Source organism: Anas platyrhynchos, chromosome 18 (genome assembly GCF_047663525.1).
Source record: "Anas platyrhynchos isolate ZD024472 breed Pekin duck chromosome 18, IASCAAS_PekinDuck_T2T, whole genome shotgun sequence".
NCBI lineage: Eukaryota > Metazoa > Chordata > Aves > Anseriformes > Anatidae > Anas > Anas platyrhynchos.
The window spans coordinates 7,734,111-7,751,485 of NC_092604.1; the positions used below are offsets into that span (position 1 = coordinate 7,734,111).

Below are 17,375 nucleotides of genomic sequence, written 5' to 3' on the forward strand. Positions count from 1 at the left end.
CAACTTCTAGCTTTGCTCTATCAGTTTCATTTTTAATGACTGCATAGATCTCTGACAAAATATGTCTATGTGAATATTACACACAATAATGGGGAAATACGTGTTGACTGCCCGGCTACCAAACATTTTTAATGAAAGCTGAAAGCTGGAATTGTTAACAAACAGACACAAGAGATCATAGGGTTCATTTTTTAGAGGGATTATCTGACACAGCGTTAGCTGTACTAATGAATATCTGATGTTAAAAAACATTTTTAGGCCACGGTTCTCATCTCACATACAGAGGTATAATGAAGGAATAATTCTCTCGGAACGAATGTCATTACTGGGATGAGATCAGATTCAATCCCGTAGGTTTCAATCCAGCTCTGACTGCTATCCATGGAAGGACTCCTGCTGAACTCTAATGAACAAAAAACAAATGCAGAAATCCAAGTGGCATAGATACAAATTATATACATTTATTTTTATTCATTTTAAATAACATTCTTCTGTATAAATTCTGACATATATTCAAATCATACACTTTTTTCATTTTAGAAATGCATTTGTAAGCATAGCATATGCTTAGGAGACGCCTTATTTGGATGTATAGTAAGACTGATGGGTTTCAGTTGGGAGCAAGTACAACTTTAAGGCCCATATTTTTCTTATTTTATTCCATCCCTCTGACACACAAAGAGCAGAATCCTGGGGGAGCTCATTTTCAAACTTCACTTGAAAGAGAAACATATTTTTAGGATCCAATCTTATATCTTTTATTTAAAGGAGACTGTGCGAACTTTCTGCCACATTTACATAGCGTGTAACATTTCGGAAAGAGGCGCTGAACAGCAGCGGTTAACTGGCCCAGGATATCTGGAGGATGCTGAATACATCCCCTCCACTTGCACAAATGGCTTCCAACGCGCTAAGTTTGCTCAGCCTGGTCCAAGGGAATTATCATTCCAAGGGATGACAGCTCCTGACAGCTCCCCAGGGCTAGTGCTCCATGCAGTTATTTCTAGCTACAGTGGTTCGGAAGATTTAAGATCATCTGCTCGCGTTAACCCAATCATACTTTCAGATGTCTGTTGCACTCTGTGCTTACCAAATGCTCTCCTAAGTTGTGAGCCAGCCAGGCTGCCTCATGCCTTTGACACATCATTGCTTTTTGCCCTTTAACCACTCCATTATATCCTCTTGCCTTTAGCTATCTGACTGTGGAGCTGAACTCACCCCATCCAGACCAGGTCCAGAGGGACCACACAGCCCCGAGGATCATGTGTGGAGAGCTGGCTTCCCACCCATACCCACCTCATCGTACCTTCTCTACGCTCTACAGCTTCTGTACCATCCCTTCAAGGGCTTTTTTCCACAACACCACGCCACTGCAGCCAGACAGTACCACAGCCAGGTAAAAGATGAAAGCTCGGGGTGTCTGTATCGCCACGCCAGCCCTAGAAGTCCAACCCAAGCTGAACGGAGATGTAACCAGCTCGGCTTCACCCGAGCACCATTCACCAGATGTCTCAGCCCCTGCCGTGCCCAGGGGCTGGCTGCACGACTGAGAGGCAGCAAGGATCTGATCTCAGATCAAAGTTGACATGAAGCTGTTTGTTCTTCCCTGCTGAGGCATCGATCTCCCCTTACAAATGTCGTTCCCCTAAGCCGGAGGTCTGGCTGGCTGGAGAGGGCAGCTTTTTTCCTGCTCACTCATCTCGCCATCTGACAAGCAGTGTCCCAGTGCCACATCCTAAAACAGCCTACAGCTTTACCAAAGCTGGGGAAGAGGCGCTTTGTGGCACCTACTAAAATGGTTTGGAACCATTGGAGTGAACAGCCTGTCCTTCACTTTGCCTGCTCGCATTACTCCCAGAAGCTAACAGTTCCCAAATTCCCTTTCCCCACCCTATGAAGTGACCAAGTGCAAGCCTATCACAAAACGAGCACTGCCAAACAATTCCGATTTTGGGGAAATCCTCTCTTTTGTCGCCACTCTGCTCTTTAAAAGCTGGGTGAGTAACTCAGGGATTAGCAATATGCAGATTTTCTCCTCCATTCCTCCCCTGTTTTACACCTAAAAGTAGGATTGTTCTGAGTGACTTCAGCCCAATTTATCACCGAAACCACAGAACCTCACCCAGGCCCCTAGCAGGCAGCAGGAGCTTTTCCATGTTTGCCTGTAAGCAATATCTCGTTGTGCTCTCACCATTTCCCTTGGCCATCCTCGGCTACTTTCCTTCCTTGCTCTGCCTCATCTTTAAATCACGCAGCAACTTTCTGAGGCAGAAATGACATCTTTGTGCCTGTATTTAAAGCGCCTATTCCCCCCACACCCCCAAAAAAAGTCTCCAACAATAAGAAAAGGCTCCATGCAGAAATAAATAATCACCACCATTCTTCCTACCATTTCTCACACGGAGAAATATTCCCTCTTGCCCAGCTCTGAGGATGCGTCAGTCAGCTCCTGCTGACCTTGAGCAGGTACTTCTTCATTCCTCCTCAGCACCAAGCGCCTGCAAAGCACCCACACGCACAGCAACGCAGCTTTCCTTCTGAGACTGGCCACGAGTTTGGTGAAATAGGAGTTTCACGCCCTGCTTCGGTGTAATGGGGTTGTTTTTTTGGGGGCTGACCTGGTGGCTCCCCGGCACAGGCACAGTGCCGGCCCTGAGGCACACGCGCCGCGGGTGGCAGCGACCTCCCTGTGCTGTGCTGCCTGTTTGCTGTTCTCCTTCTGCTGCTCCCCCCAAAAATTAGGGGAATCTCTAAAACCTATAGTCCCCTGTAGGTTTTTTGGCAGCTGATTCCCCACCACCTTGTGCTACGTGACGTTCCTGAAAGCACCCTTGCACCGCCAGCTTTAGGGCTGGAAGTACAGATCACCTCGTGCGAGCTCTGCAGCTGAGATTTCCACCCAAATCCAGGAGATTTTTGCCTTCGAGAGAGGCCACGAGGCTGCGCCCAGCCCTCCCCAGCACCATGTGGGCACAGGAGGGAGGGCAGTGAGATCCCAATGTGATGAGCATCCACGCAGGAAAAGCTCAGCCATCGAGACCAGGCTCTCAATGCATCCACAACAGTGTATTTGCAGCTCTTATAAAGATTTAAAAGCAGTAACAAAATGGTACATGGGACTGCTGGACACCCGTTAGGCCCTACTCGTGGTGTCGCTGGCTGTTTATATCTAAAGGAACAGGGAAATGTGACAGATGCAAGTAGAGAGCACTCACATTTGCTCTAGAAAAGAAAGTTCTTCGATGACACGCTAGAAGAAAAGCTTTAAGCAGGGGGTGTTTGCCAGAGTCCCAGCTCCAACAATATTGCCATCTAATTTACAGTATTTTAAACAATCCTCAGGGTTTGTTTTTCTTTTCAAACAATGCCACTAACTGCTGTACAATTAAAATCTAGATGATAAAATATGACGGAGGAATAGGGGAGGCTGGGGAGGGGGTCCATGGTTTTGTTGTTGGGTTTTTTTGGTTGGTTGTCTTTTTTACAAATAATTACAAATACAATTCCAAGAAGATATATTACATTTTATATACAGAACACGCCATTTCTATCAGGGTAAGGTATCAAGCCTAGCTTTTATTTTTACACAGCAACCCTGAGATGTCTTGTCATCTTCCCTTGCACGGAAACTATACAAGTTCATTAACTTCTTCTAGAAAAAAAAGCGGATTGCTATGTTTTAATAGCATCATCACCCTGTATAAATACTCAGAAAGGGAAAAGCTTACTCTCCTCCCTAACTCCAATATTTTTGTGATACTTTTTCCTGTTTCCCAGCTTAGTGGGAACAGACAATGGTGACTTTTGTTCAGTTGTGCAACTCACTCCTCTACTTGCCTCTTGGTAGTACAGTGAACAACCATTTCCCTTTTTTTTTTGTCCTCCTTTTCAAACAAATTCATATCAGGAACTAAGATGAAGCCTTCACAAAGGTCTGTTTCCTGAAAATCCACTGTTAATTCATAAGCTACTTTTCAAGCTAAAGGATGCAGGCGTAAGTGTTAGATTGGCTGGAAATACAGTAGCTTCTGATTAATCCCGGGGTATGGCTTTTGCCACCCCATCACCTCTTTATAAATAACACATTTTAAGATCAGCATAATCAAGTCTTTAACAGCAGTGAACTCAGTGGGTCTTTACGGAGAACAAGACACCGAACGCAACTCACCATATTGCCCAAAATTCAGATGTACTACACCTTTTTTCTGTTCACCTGCAAGCTACAGCATGCCCAGCATACGAGTATCCGAAGAGCAAATTCCTCTGCATGGAACCTCGGCACGGATCCTGACACCCCTCCAACAAGCCCTGTAACTTCTTCAAGCCAACTTTGGAAGAGGATTGCTTCTTCTTCTAAGCCTTGTAATTGTGCATGGGAGTCGTCAGCGTTAGCTGTCCGTTCGGTGCCACTTCATTCCCGTCGTCTTCCAGCAGCCCCGAAACATCAGCGTTGGGGATGCTATCGTGGTAGCTGCTAAAACTGATGTTGTCCTCTTTGAGTTCAATGGTCCAAAAAGGAGCGTTCAGTTTTCTGTTTTGATACTCACGGTACATGTAGACGGCACCCACAAAGCCCATTAGCAGGACCACAACAATGATGATAACTGTCAAAATAATTATGTTAAACTGAGTCCAAGAAACATCTGCAAAAGCAGAGGTGCTGTTGTCAGAGGAACTTATAGGAAATAAAGTCTGGATAGTTGTTGGTGCCAATGTGCTGTTTATCACTGCAGTTGGGAATGAGGTTGCCTTGCTAGCGTTTGGAGCAGAAGTTGTAAACTCTCTTGGAGCAGAAGTTGTAAACTCTCTTGCTTCTGGGCCAAGAGTGGCTTCTACAAAACAAAAGAAAAGACAAAGTGAACAATAAAAACATGGTAAGATGGAATCAAACACATGCCTTTATAGAACGGTTTTTATGTCAATCAAGTCTACACTGTTAAAGCTGGATTATTTTTTTTCAAAATAGCTCACAAACAAGGTTGGCCAGGGATTTTTAAAATAATTCTGTGTGCTAAGTGCTCGCTGACTGCAGAGATCCCATTCAATCTGGTGGTGGCTGGCTGTTCACTACCCGAACATGGGTGAGTAAGTGCACTAGCCAAGACTGTTAGATACATGAGCTCGTGGTAGTACAGCAAGCCACCTGGTCCAGCTCACACTCATGAAAACGGGGCTCCACCGAGCTCAGCAGGAGTTTGGACTTTGTGTCTGAGGACGGCAGAGTTCCACTCGCTGTCTGCATGGGCTGTGCAGCCAGGCTGGCAGGGTGCTGGGAGCCCAGGAGCACGCACCCCTCACAGCACACTACGTGTAGGATTTGTGGTAGCAGTATGGGATTGTTCCTGACTCACTTGAACGAGGTCAGAAGTGAAAATAATGAAGCTCAGTATTCCGCTGCCACAGTGTTTTGCACCAGGTTTCAGTATTTACGCTGTGGAATGTAAAATCCCAGTCCTGCTTTTGAATGAAGCCTTACAGAAACTTCACAGAAACCCCCAGCTGGCATAACCAGGGCCAGAAGGCAGCTGAATCAGCAAAAAGAACCTTCCAGAAACTGAAGCTTCAACCAACCAAAACATGCTCTATACCTACTGTTCCATAGGACTCTGCACTCTCCTTCCCATCTCCTTCATTTCTCCTTCTGCTGTCAGAAATGCAGCATCATCTTAAACCCACTTGCAGCTGCAGGATTTACTACTGATGGTGCCGTGCGGCGTGGAGCCAGCCCTCCTGCAAAGCATGCCTACAAACGATGCCTGAGGAGGGGACTCACTTCCGAAGGACCAACTGTGCACAAAGCTGCAACTCCAGTGGCAACAGGAGCTGTGAATATGGAGCACATCTCCTGCCATGGGCCCTTGGGAGAGCTCCCATGTGTTAAATTTGGGCTGCCAGGTTCCCAGAAACTCCTCTGGAGGAGGCATCATCCTTCTGCTCTGAGTCCCTCCCTGCGGCAGCTTCTCCCTTCCCTGCAGGTGCTGTGTGAGGTTGATAAGGATGGTCAGGATGCTGGCTGCCAGAAGGCATTTCTCTACGGGATAACGGGCAGAATGCAGCAGCAGGAAGCAACGTGACAGGAGCAAGAGGCTCCTGGACACGGCTCTGGGAGAAGGGCACGAGGAATTCACTCATCCTTTCCAAATTCCTTCACCAACACTTAATTCTTGGCAAATCCGGCCAGCAGCTATAATTAGAAAAAAAATAGAACCGACACAATGGCTGATTCACCAGCAAGGAAACGGGACTTTTTTGGGCTTCATTTGTGAGTCAGCATCAGCTAGGCGCTGGCGAGGGGGACAGGGGTGAAAACATTTCCTGGCACTGACGGTAACATCACGGGGAAACAGTGCCGCGCTCTGACGGCGGGCTGCGGCTCTGGGCTGATCCAAGGGCGCCTGTTTCCGCTCCCCAGGGCCGTGCCAGCCCTCCAGATGTCCTGAGCCCGCTCCTTGAGAGCAGCAGCTGCTCACTCAACGGGCTGCTTTGGCAGCTTTGTTGGCAGCGCCGCATCCAGCTGCTCCGTTCGACCGTAGCCTCTGCAAAGCTGCTGCTGCCTCGTGCCGTGAGCGAGCTGCTCAAGGCAGCGGTGCTGTGCGGGGCAGCACGGTGCTGGGCTGTGCCACGATGCTGCCTGCTGAGCCTCACCCTTGGGGCAAGGATTCCTCACTCCTCAGAGTCAAAACTCCTCACTTGGGTCATCCCAAACATTTGTTGGATGTTGTCCCGATCAGCCTCAAAAGCATCAAAACCAGGGTCAGGTTTGAGAGGGGTCCCTGTGGAAATGGGAGGTTGGTTTTAGGATTGCCCAGGCTGGCCAAAGCATCCCATCATACCAACCACGGCTGCTTCATTGAGCCCAAAAATTTTACTCTGCCGATCTGGAGAGAATTTCACTCAAGAAGCAACTCAAAACCAGGCCACTCAAATGCGCTGGTGCTTTATGAAAATCCCATCCTAAAACTAGGTAATGCACAAGCACCTTTTCTGAGACAATGACAGACACAGTCAGCCTTCTTAACTGCGTAATAAAAAGAGAATAAAACAGGTGTCAGGGAAACAGGAAGGCTGGATGAACACAGGTCCCAGTCCCTCTGAAAGGGAAGGGGAAGGTCTTTACCCACATCAGGAACCAACCATAATGATGCCACTAAAATAAAACAAAGAGTGCAAACTGCAAGTGTACAAGCAAAATCATCCACATGGATTTTAATGGAGCAAGGTCATGTCGTTCTTTGCACAGAGTCAGAGCTGTGCAGAGGGAGATAATGGATGACCCGACACAAAGCTGCCACTTCCAGCCTGTAACTGTGAAGTTACAGCTAATGAGCATTCAACTTTTTTGTATTGATCATCTCCCCGCAGAGAGGGCTCTGTGATTGCACCTCCTGAGAGCAGCATGGGAGTGAAAACCACATTAGCTCCTAATGGAAGATCTGAATTAAATCTCTGTTGGTGACAAGGATGAATTTGGGCCCAGACACTTTCCTGAACTCTGGGCTCTCTCATCTAATGCATAAGAGCACCGGTAACGTCTCTATGCATGGAGCTGGAGATCCACCCTGTGGAAAAACTTCCGAATAACCACTGAAGTGGCAACATAAGAATTATTTTCTCCCATTTTACTCTGAGTTTTACTGTGCAGTAGTCTCTCTAAGTTCCAGAGCTAGCTTGCACTGCTACATGCAGTGTCTTGGATGTGGACTGAAAACTGACGGAAGACCCCAGAGCAGCTCCCTGTAAGTGCTGGCACTGACTTGCTTTGTCACTCTGGGTCTCACCTCTCAGCTTCAGCTTCCCCATGTAGAAAAGCAACAAGAAGAGTATCTAAACTTGTTCTGCATGGCACGGCGTCAGAGGTGGCAAAAGTTATTATGAAGAGGTCCCTTTGCAGGGAACTGGACAGTCCTGTGAATGGACCCGTCCGTCTGGACAATTCAGCGGGCACTCAGAGATCCAACACATCACTCAGTAGAAATCTGAAAACCTACATTTAAAGAAATTACGAACAGATTTCTCCCCAGCAAACTGTCCTGACCTGTGAAAGAAACTGTCTGTCAAGGTATTTGCAGAATGCCAGGGGCAAGCAGCATGTCAGGAGCATCGCTGCTGCTTGTTTCAATGTAGGCCATGCCCAGCTCCTGGTAACGGAGGACAGAGCTTCGGAGGCGTAGGAAACTGCCTAGGGGAAGTCTTCCCTGAGCACCATCTTGAGCCAGCCCTTTCGGAGGCGCAGGGTTCTCTGTTTACCTTGGAAGACCTTAAAGCCGCTTCCTCCTCAGCTCCAAAAACGCCATGGGAACAATTAGCAGCCTGCCCTCCCCAGCCTTGAGCCATCTGAGGTGCACGGCAAGCCTCGGCTGTGCTTTGAGGAGCGCCCGTTACCTTTCCTGGTGCAGTTGGTGCCCTCGGGGTCTCGCACGTAGCCGTCCTCGCACTCCTGGCAGTGGAAGCCAGCGGTGTGGTACAGGCAGCCGATGCACTCCCCGCTCTCCGGCTTGCAGATGCTGGGGGACAGCGCCGGGTCCACGTTGCCGTTGCACTGACACGTGACGCAGATGCTGTCCGAGTTGTAGTAGCCGCTGTCGCACTGGTTGCAGTTGGGGCCGGTGTAGCCAGCTTTGCACTTGTCACACGTTGGGGCAGCTTCACCAGGCCCTAAGGAGGAGAGCAAACAAAAGAGGAATGTGCCACAGCCCCTCACGGAGAAACACCCGCCGGGGGATTTGTTCTGTGGGGCCCAACCATAAAACACGTCAACAAAAATCAGCAGCCACCGAGTGTTAATCTCTAAGAAGTGTATTTTTGGCTTAAAATTTAACTGCTACATCCTCTGTTTCTAGAGGAAAAAAAAAAAAAAAAAGCTTTGTGGGTTTCTGATGCCTGGTACCAGCCTCACAGAGCATGCTCAGCACGTTGCTAAGCGAACGGGTGATTGCTCCTGAATGCTTCCATCTCCAGCAGCCAATTTCAGGAAGCAGCTGGAACCGTATCGGGGATGTCAGCAATCTGCAGGAACTTTGGGCCTATATGAAGCCAGAGGAGGCTTGATTGCAAAACGGATTAAGGAAATATCAAAAAAAAACTCTTACATATGTTCATTACTGCTATGACTTTTCTTGGTTTTATCAAAACAGAGCGGGAAGATGGGGAAATTAGGTTTGAGTCCCATGCAGATGTCCAAAAGCAGGCTCACGGAGGCACGGACGGCTGCATGGTGCTGCTGGGCACCCCCTGCACACCTCCCTGCTGCCACAAGCGAGGTGGTTTCTCTCTGCAAAACTCTGCAGGCTCTTCAGAGGAAGCTGTGCGGTGACTGATCTGCCTCTGCCACAGCTGCAGCCAGCAGCAAAGGGCTCCCGACAGCTCTGCTGCACGCTCGCTCTCACAAGGGCAAAGCAAGGACCAGCAAAACACCTTGAACCTCACTGGGCTCCTGGGGCTGCTCAAGCAGGACGCCCCGATCCCACCCTCACAGGCTGTAATCCACCCCCTAGGCTGATGCAATGGAGCACCTTGAGAAGAGCTGTGCTCCTTGCCGGAGGAACGGGACCCAACCCCAAAGCCTTACGTATTCGGCAGGTGCCGGTCGATGCCACGGTGGAGCACGGGCAGCGGTGGCAGGCGCGGGCACCTCGGTAGAAGCCGTCCTTGCAGAGCTCGCAGTGCTTCCCCTCCGTGTTGCCCTGGCAGTGCAGGCAGGTGCCTGGGGAGAGGAGCACAAGCAGCCGGTCAGCGGCAGGAACTGGAGCAGAACATTTGGAGCAAGGATGGGCCTGGAGCGCCGGCAATTATCCGAGCTCACAGGTGGTTTGGGATGCCCTCCGGCCAAAACACAACCGTGGGACCAGTCCTGGCCTCTTCTGACCTTCTGAGGGTCATCCCCTGGCTCCCCACACACACATAGCATGAAAAAGCAGGCAGCCCTAGCAGAGATGTTTGCATTGCATCACCGTTAAAGGTCAGTGCAGGTAAATACATGATATCAATATTAAATGTTCCTCAACACAAAGGGTTTGGGTTGGTATCTGTGACAGCAAGCCACGATCCTGATGCTTAAATTCCCCTAGGCTCAATAGGAGTCCCTCCAGCTCTTTGCCCTCTTTTCGTGATCCTACACCACAAATCTGGTGGCCAGGGGCAAATAAAAGCCACCGTCCTGCTCAGGGGGCTGATGGCTCCATCCCAGCAGCGTGGCTGCAGCTCCCCCATCCCCATCACAGGCCCGTTTGCTACAGGCACCAGCCCGCAGCAGCGCTGACCTTCCCGCAGAAACAGAGGAGACCCGGGGGCACCCGTGAGTCCCCGCCCCTTCCCGGGGAAGCCCCTGAATCATAAAACCGACAGGCTGTGTCTTAGAAGAGGCTGTGTCCTAATGGCCCTCTAAATTGCATTTCGACATTACCCTGAGCAGAACAAGAAAAATCTCCCTAGTTATAAAAAGGCAGCCGCAACCAGAAGCCCATCCATCACCAGGAACATCCTGTAATTCAGCAGGCTGCTCGTCGAGGTGGCAGTGACCTGAGGGATGCTTTTTTGATTGAATTCCCTGTACAAGGCTCTAAAAGGGCAACAGCCACCTTACAACAAACCAAGGGGGGCACAGCGTGGTTTATTCCCTGCATATCTGAGCACCGACAGGAGGTTTGCTGAGCTGCAGTGCTGCGGGGGTATGGAAAAGTCTCCTACCTACACGACCCACGTCTAAAATTCTGAATTGGGCTAACATCAACTGTTAAAAACCCCACAGCAGATTTCCTCATTAATTTCGGAGCAGTTTGGCTCCCCTGCAAGCCCAACACGCCGCACGCCCTCTCCTCCTCTCCCTGCATGGGGAAGGCTCCGCAGCCGAGCGTCCCCAGCGCATCCTCACAGCCCAGCCTCATGCCGAGGCCGGGAAGCAAACCCTGCAAACCCCGGCAGCTGCCGATTTGGGGAGGAGGCTGATTCACCACGACGGAGCCGGCAGCAGCCCGGTGGTGACTCAGGACACCCGCACGGCGTCAGCTCCCCCGCAGTGTTTGCTCTGCGCCCGGCCGCCCGTCAGACACGAGCCGGTGGGTTTTGTGGGAGAGGCGTCAGGGTTGGAAGGGAAATCATCTTCTGTTCTCTGCTTTTGCAGCTGCAGCCCTGCGTCGGCTGCTTCGTGAAAGTCACCGGGCCCGAGCTGCACCAGGGTGCCTCGAGCCGTGCTCGGCAGGCGGCCGTGGTGGCGTAAATCCGGGACCACCTCCGCGTTTGCTGTACGGCCGCCGTCGGTTCAGGACCATCTCTCCTGTCGGGGGAAATTACCCGCATTTATCTACAGCAGCCCCGCAAAATGGCTGTTTCCAGTGAGTCAGCAGCTCGCTCAGCCATGCAAAGCAATCGGGTGTCGATGTGGAAAGCCTTAATAATTAATAGCACTTCCCACCCCGATAAGGCCCCGGGGAAGGATCAGAGCCGGCCGTACCCCAGCTGGGCGGATGTGACCCCACTCGCTGCACAGCCCCGACTCCAGGCACGAGGGTCGTGCTGAAGGAAGCGCCTGGGGAGCTCTGTCTGCCCAATTTCCAGCCCAATAATTTTAAGTATTCCTCCTGGGCACAGCTACGCTGAGCGAGGCTGTGCAGGGACGGCTGCTGAGCCGCCAGAGGGAGCCCAAAGTATGGCATTAATGCAGGGAAAAAAAAAAAAAAAAAACCTTGAAAATTTGACAAAGACTGCACAGAGTTGATGTAAAGCTGGGAGGTCACACAAAGTGCAGGCTCTAGAGCAGGCTGAGCGCGCTGGGTTCCTTGCGAGGCGTCGGATCGCATTTTTATGGCCTGTTCTATTCTGGTTTTGTTGGGCTCCCCCATCCCCGGCAGCAAATAAAGCAGATGGAGGAAAAGGGGAAAAAATAAGGTCATTGAGCTAAATGAGGGCTTTTCTCTGCCATGCAGCGGTCGGGGCTGGAGCACCCCAGTCGCAGGGCAGCTGGAGCAGCCCCAGCCCCGAGGCCATGGCTGCAGTGAGGCTTTGAATCAAGAGAGGGGGGAACGTCGGGGAAGGAGAAGGAAGAGCAGATTATCTTACTCCTTCACAAAACCCACACGCCCAGCTCCAAATCAGCAACACAGCTGATGTGTACACAGCTTTAGGTCCAACTTGTATCCTGCAGTATGAGCAGGACAGAAGCTTGTAGTCAAAATTCAGTAAGGAATGAATGCACCAATTCATCCTCGAGGAGCGCAGCCCCCATGACCACAAAAACATCTCTGCTGAGCAGGACCAGGGCGCTTCCTGGGCATAGCCGGCCCTGTGGCTGCCTGTCCATGTGCTGCAAACACACAGGCCACAAGGGAACAAACATCAATGCCAAAATTGCCCAAAATACCATATTTGACGAGCTCTGTCTCTCTGCCAGCTACCAAAAAAAACCCGCTGCAGCATTTCTGAAATGACTGCCCCTTTCTGAGCTCCTGGGTAAATATTACAGAATTGCTTTCCCTCCTGGAAGTTCTGATGAGAATTGGAGTTTTGCAGGGTGAGTTTTGTTGCTAAGCAGGGGCTGCGCAGGCAGTCGCACAGTGCTGCTCCTCTGGGACTTCTCCTTCCAGCGGGGATGGGAAAGCAATTTGTTTTTTTTCCCCTGTCTTCCCGTAAGCTCTTCAAGCACAGGTGCCTCGATATTTGCACTCCAACATCCATTTGAGTGAGAGACAGCCAAAGAAATGATCACGGAAAATGAACAGGGCAAACCCATAAGAAGTGAGCAATGTTAATTAGGTGCTGCCAGTATTTTCCAGCACTAATTATGTTGTCTGAGGCAATAATAGTCACCTGACGTCACTGGCAGTACAGTATATGTTTCCAGGTAAACAGCAGTTAAACAAAAGCTCCTTAAAAGCCTGTGTTGGGTGTTTGTGTAGGAGAACAATGGAACACTGATTTCCGATAGAGGCTGCAGGAGGAAGGCTCTGCACTGCAGCCTGGAGTAAATACCGCAGCCTTTATGGAGAAGAGGACTTGCTCCAGCCTTGCCCTGCACCTTAATTCCAGGTTTACGGTGAACACCCAGAGCGCATAAGGCACAAAGACACAGGGTAACAGGGTGGGCGTGCAGGTCTGCTGAATGGAAGTACGAAAAAACGGAGACAGAGAGGCCCAGCCCTGTGGTGACAGGGGGAAGGCTGCTTCTGTGTTACCTGTTACGCGGTCGCAGGCTGTGGAGTGGTTGTTGCACTGGCAGGGCTCGCAGGTGGTTTCGTTGAGCCTGTAGTAGCCGTCACTGCACCGGTCACACTTGAGGTCCGTCACGCCAACCTTGCACTGGCATTTCCCATCGCTGCGGAGAGAAACAAGCTGTGAAATGGGGCGTGCTGCGAGGCATCCCACATGCAAAGCCACGGCCGGTGTCTGGAACGCTCCTGCAAAACCAGTCGCCCTTACAACGCCTCCAGCAGGGCACCGGGAACCATCGGGCCCCCTGGGAAGCCTCGGACCAAAACCATCAACCAGAAGCTCTGACAGCCTCCAGTCCCAGCTCCTGCAGACGCTCGGATGCCCCAATGGCCATGAACCCGCATGGTGTCCTCAGGTGTCCCCGCTCGTGTTTCGCCCAAGGCAGATGTCACCCACCTGCACTTGGGGATCCCATTCACCGCTTTCAGCCAGGCAAACCCCTCTGCTCAGGAGGTCTCTGCCCAGAAGGAGCCATGGGAGGACCACAAGAGGGGTCCCCCCGAGGTGTCCCCCACAGCTCACCACAACCTGCTTCCTCGGGCATGAGTCCGTGCAGAGCACGGCACCGCTAAAATCGAGCGCATTAACCTTGGTTGCTGTGATGGAGCACCAGGAGGGTATACGAGGCAAGGGCTACCCTCGTTCCCTTGGCTTTCCTTGCCAGTCTCTCCACGTAGAGGCTTCTAACCTATTGCTTTCATAAGGAACTTCACACGCCAGCAGCATTTAGGCCTAAATCACTGAGAAATCACATAAAAGGCCCCGTCAGCCCCGTGGCACAGTGACTGTCAGCTGCAGCCCTTCCCTCCTGCACTCCCAGGAGCTGCCACCACTCGAGCAGGGCACAGAAATCCCTCACCACATCTCCAACAGCCCTGGGGCAAACCCAGCCCTGCGTGCACAGGGAAACCACAATAAAAAAAACTAAACGCATGCGATTTGGTCCCCTGCAGGAGACGGGGTCATCCACAGCAGCGGCTCAGTGTGGGTACCACCATGGAGCATCCCTGGGCACCAGAAGGATGCACCCTCCTCTCCTCTCCTGTCCTGTCCTCTCAACCCTCCTCACCCCCCTTCTACAACTCCGCATTTCAGGGCTCATCGTGCCTGCACGTCGATAAGCCATTGTTCTCCCTCGCTCCTCCTGGGGAAGGGCGAGCAACGCACCATTTGCTTCTGAAAGCCCCTGGAAAAAAAAAACAAACGTGTTGATTAAAACTAATCGAGGCCGAGGCTTTAAAAGGCCTGACGCACTGTGGATGCGGTGCTTTTAATTAAAAGGCAGGAGACTGCGATGTTTGGGGAAGACGCTGCTTCTGTGAGGAATTACCATAATTGAGTATTCCTGCCGCTCGTTTACTTGCCGAAGGAAGAGGAGATGCTCAAAGGCACACCAAAATACCGCAGGCAGCCCAACAGGCCGCACAATTAAATACTTTCAGAACACGAGATTTCAGGCCCATTTAATGGGCCGGTTACAAGAAAAAGAAGCGCGGTGTTTCCTTGCTCTCCAGCCCATTATCTGGGACTGCAGCAGGCAGATGCAGAATTCAAAGGGATGCTGTTGAGCAGCTCGGGCTGCCTGACTTTTAAAAAGCTTTTCACAAGACCCGACATTAATCCGAACGCTGCCGCAGTGTTTAAAACAAGAGCAAACAAAAAGCAGTCTGTTTTTATTTGCTTCTGACCACTACTGGGCAGATATTCCTGTAAGCAGGCAGGGGACGGGCAGAGCCAAGAAGGGAAAAACAACCAATGGGGGATTTCCCCAGGGGGCTGGGTGCCCCGTTTCATTCCCTCTTGTCCCTCCTTCAGGCCTTTATTTCAGTGGCCCTCTCCTGTTCCTCTGGCTGGCAGCCTCCCACGTCATTTTGGAAAGGTTTCCTTCCCCGATGGCTCTGCTGGAGCTCTCTGCAGCATTTTGGGGGCAGCGTCCCTTGGTTTCACTCGTTAGCTTAAAAATAACAGGAAAGAAAGCTATTTTTAAAAAAAAAACGGTTTTGGAAAGTTTGGTTTTAATGCCTCTCAAGCAGCCCCTTTCTCAACATGTTACATGTGGCCCAGAGCCAGGTTCTGCATGTGCAAGAATTAAATCACTCAGCAAATATAAAGCTTTGCCTGTGGTCATTGCTCCTATAGAATAAAGCCCGCTTACAACACTCCTTTTCATAGCTCCAGCCCAGTAAAGGCTGTCAGACACTTTTTAAAGCAAAGGTCAATGATATAAATGCATTGCAACCACAAAAAAGTCCTGTTAACAGACCGATTGTGCCCATAAAAAATCCAGAAACTTGAAAGAAAAGAGCCACAGTGTAACACTCGCACAGCGAGAACTGAGCTGGAGTTTGAGCCTAAGCCAGGAATTTCTTTTTTGGGGGAGGTGGGGGGAAGGAGGGGGAAGGGAATGAAACGTTTTGATGCAGCAACATCAATTGCTCAACTCGATTTCAGATGATGATTAACTCCAACGAAGCCAGCTGGGAAGACTTGAAGGCAACACCTCCGAAATCCTGCCTGGGCTGATGGCGCAGAGCATCACCCAGCTCGCTTCCAGCCAGGACCGACGGCCAGGGACAGACACACAGCCGGGATGGGCTGCGCCTCGAAGCACTGGGCAGCAGTGGAACCCAGGGCCTTGTAGCAAGAAAATAAAAGCCTTACAATATCTGCAGCCTGCGACAGATCACCATGTGCAGCTGTGCACGGCCCTAAGCGAGGGGAGACAGGAGCACAGCTTCAGGGCTGGCTGCAGGCATGCTGTGCACGGCTTAATGGTGTAACAGAAACCCTTCGCAAGCTCTAATGGTTTATTTTCTTCTCCTGTTTGTTCTTCCAAGGGTGAGGGAAGGGAGAAATTCACCCTGAATGTTTTCCCAGCTGCCAGCTAAATGTGGATGCCCAGCTGCCATTGAGAGCCCAGGAGCTCCTGGACCAAGTCAAGCAGACCAAAGTGTGGAGCTCAGCACGGAGCTTTTGTGCCTTTTTTAGTGGTTTTTACTTTAATTTTCAAGACTGGCATGATTTTGGAGCAGATTAAGAGAAGGAGGGAGCTCCCACGGGCCTCAATCGGGACACGCCGTGTGGATGGGCCACGCAAAAACTCCCACAGCTCGGAAGGAAAGCTCTGCCAGAGACATTTCCCACCTTTCTGCTTCACTCCGGAGCACAAGGCACACCCAGCACCATGGCACAGCACCACCCAGCACCATGCTGCTGGTCAGGAGCATCCCCCTGAGCTGGCGAGCCCCAAAACCACAGGGCAGGGCAATGGCATGCCCTGAGCCCCGCGGTGTCCCCAACTTCACCTGCCTGTCCCCTGCCAGCCGCTGCTGCATCCACGGTGAGCGCAAACCTCCTGTAAGAGGGGCGCATCATTCCTCCCAGCCCGGCCGAGGTGTGCCCGTAACACACACAATTGCCAGCAAAACGTATGAATGAGGAAAAATGCCACGAGCATCTGTACGCCAACCCTCGCGCGAAGGCTTTGTCACACTTTGATGGGACGAGACAAAAGGATGCTGCGAGAGATGAGGATTGAGAAGAGATGTTGCCAAACGCGGCGCGTTCCTCCAGCGAGCGCGGCTCCTTTTGTGCTGGTTCTCCACGGTGCCTGGCAGCACCGGGGCTGAGTCCTCCTGTGTCTTCCTCACCACCTGCAAACGACACGTCCAGGGAAAGCCCAGGCCATTAACACCTGCCCTAAGCAAACCAAGAACCATTCTAACGCAGGCGCTGGTTTTCCGTGCGGCCCATTCATTTGAATATTCACACGTGGGGAAGCGGCGAGCAGGAAAAGCCCCGTAACAGCACACGGTCGGGTTTCTCCTCCCCGCTCCCTCGGCTCCCCGCACCGCTGCTGGAAGCCCAAACGCTTTCGTGGAAGCGTTACCGCAGGCAGCGAGCCCCGCGCCCGGCTCTGAGCCGCCTTTGTGGCGGGCAGAAGAAGCGGGGCTTTATCGCGCCGAACATTGGGCCATTGTGCGCTGCATTCCTCGCTTTGTGCCGGGGGACGGCATCTGTTTATATGGCCGCCCTCGACAGAGCGGGGACCCTTCACAGCTCTGAAAGGCCGCTCTGTAAATGTCAAAGGGACACCTTGTCCAGCCGCCGCCGCCTCCCCCCTCTGTCGGGGACATCCTGCGTCACGGGAAAGCCGGGCATCTCCTGCCCCA

At 51.4% G+C, this 17,375-nt stretch overlaps 1 protein-coding gene across 1 annotated transcript in view; it reads right to left on the minus strand.

The window, feature by feature from the left end:
* Window positions 1-436: 436 nt before the first annotated feature.
* Window positions 437-17,375, minus strand: part of MEGF9 (multiple EGF like domains 9) — a 41,983-nt gene continuing 25,044 nt past the window's right edge. The window contains exons 3-6 of the mRNA XM_038164915.2: window positions 13,167-13,306; window positions 9,569-9,703; window positions 8,383-8,655; window positions 437-4,832 (exon numbers count right to left, since the gene is read on the minus strand). Coding sequence (XP_038020843.2) covers window positions 4,354-4,832; window positions 8,383-8,655; window positions 9,569-9,703; window positions 13,167-13,306 — 1,027 coding nt within the window. The 3' untranslated portion in view covers window positions 437-4,353. The remainder of the gene's footprint in view (window positions 4,833-8,382; window positions 8,656-9,568; window positions 9,704-13,166; window positions 13,307-17,375) is intronic.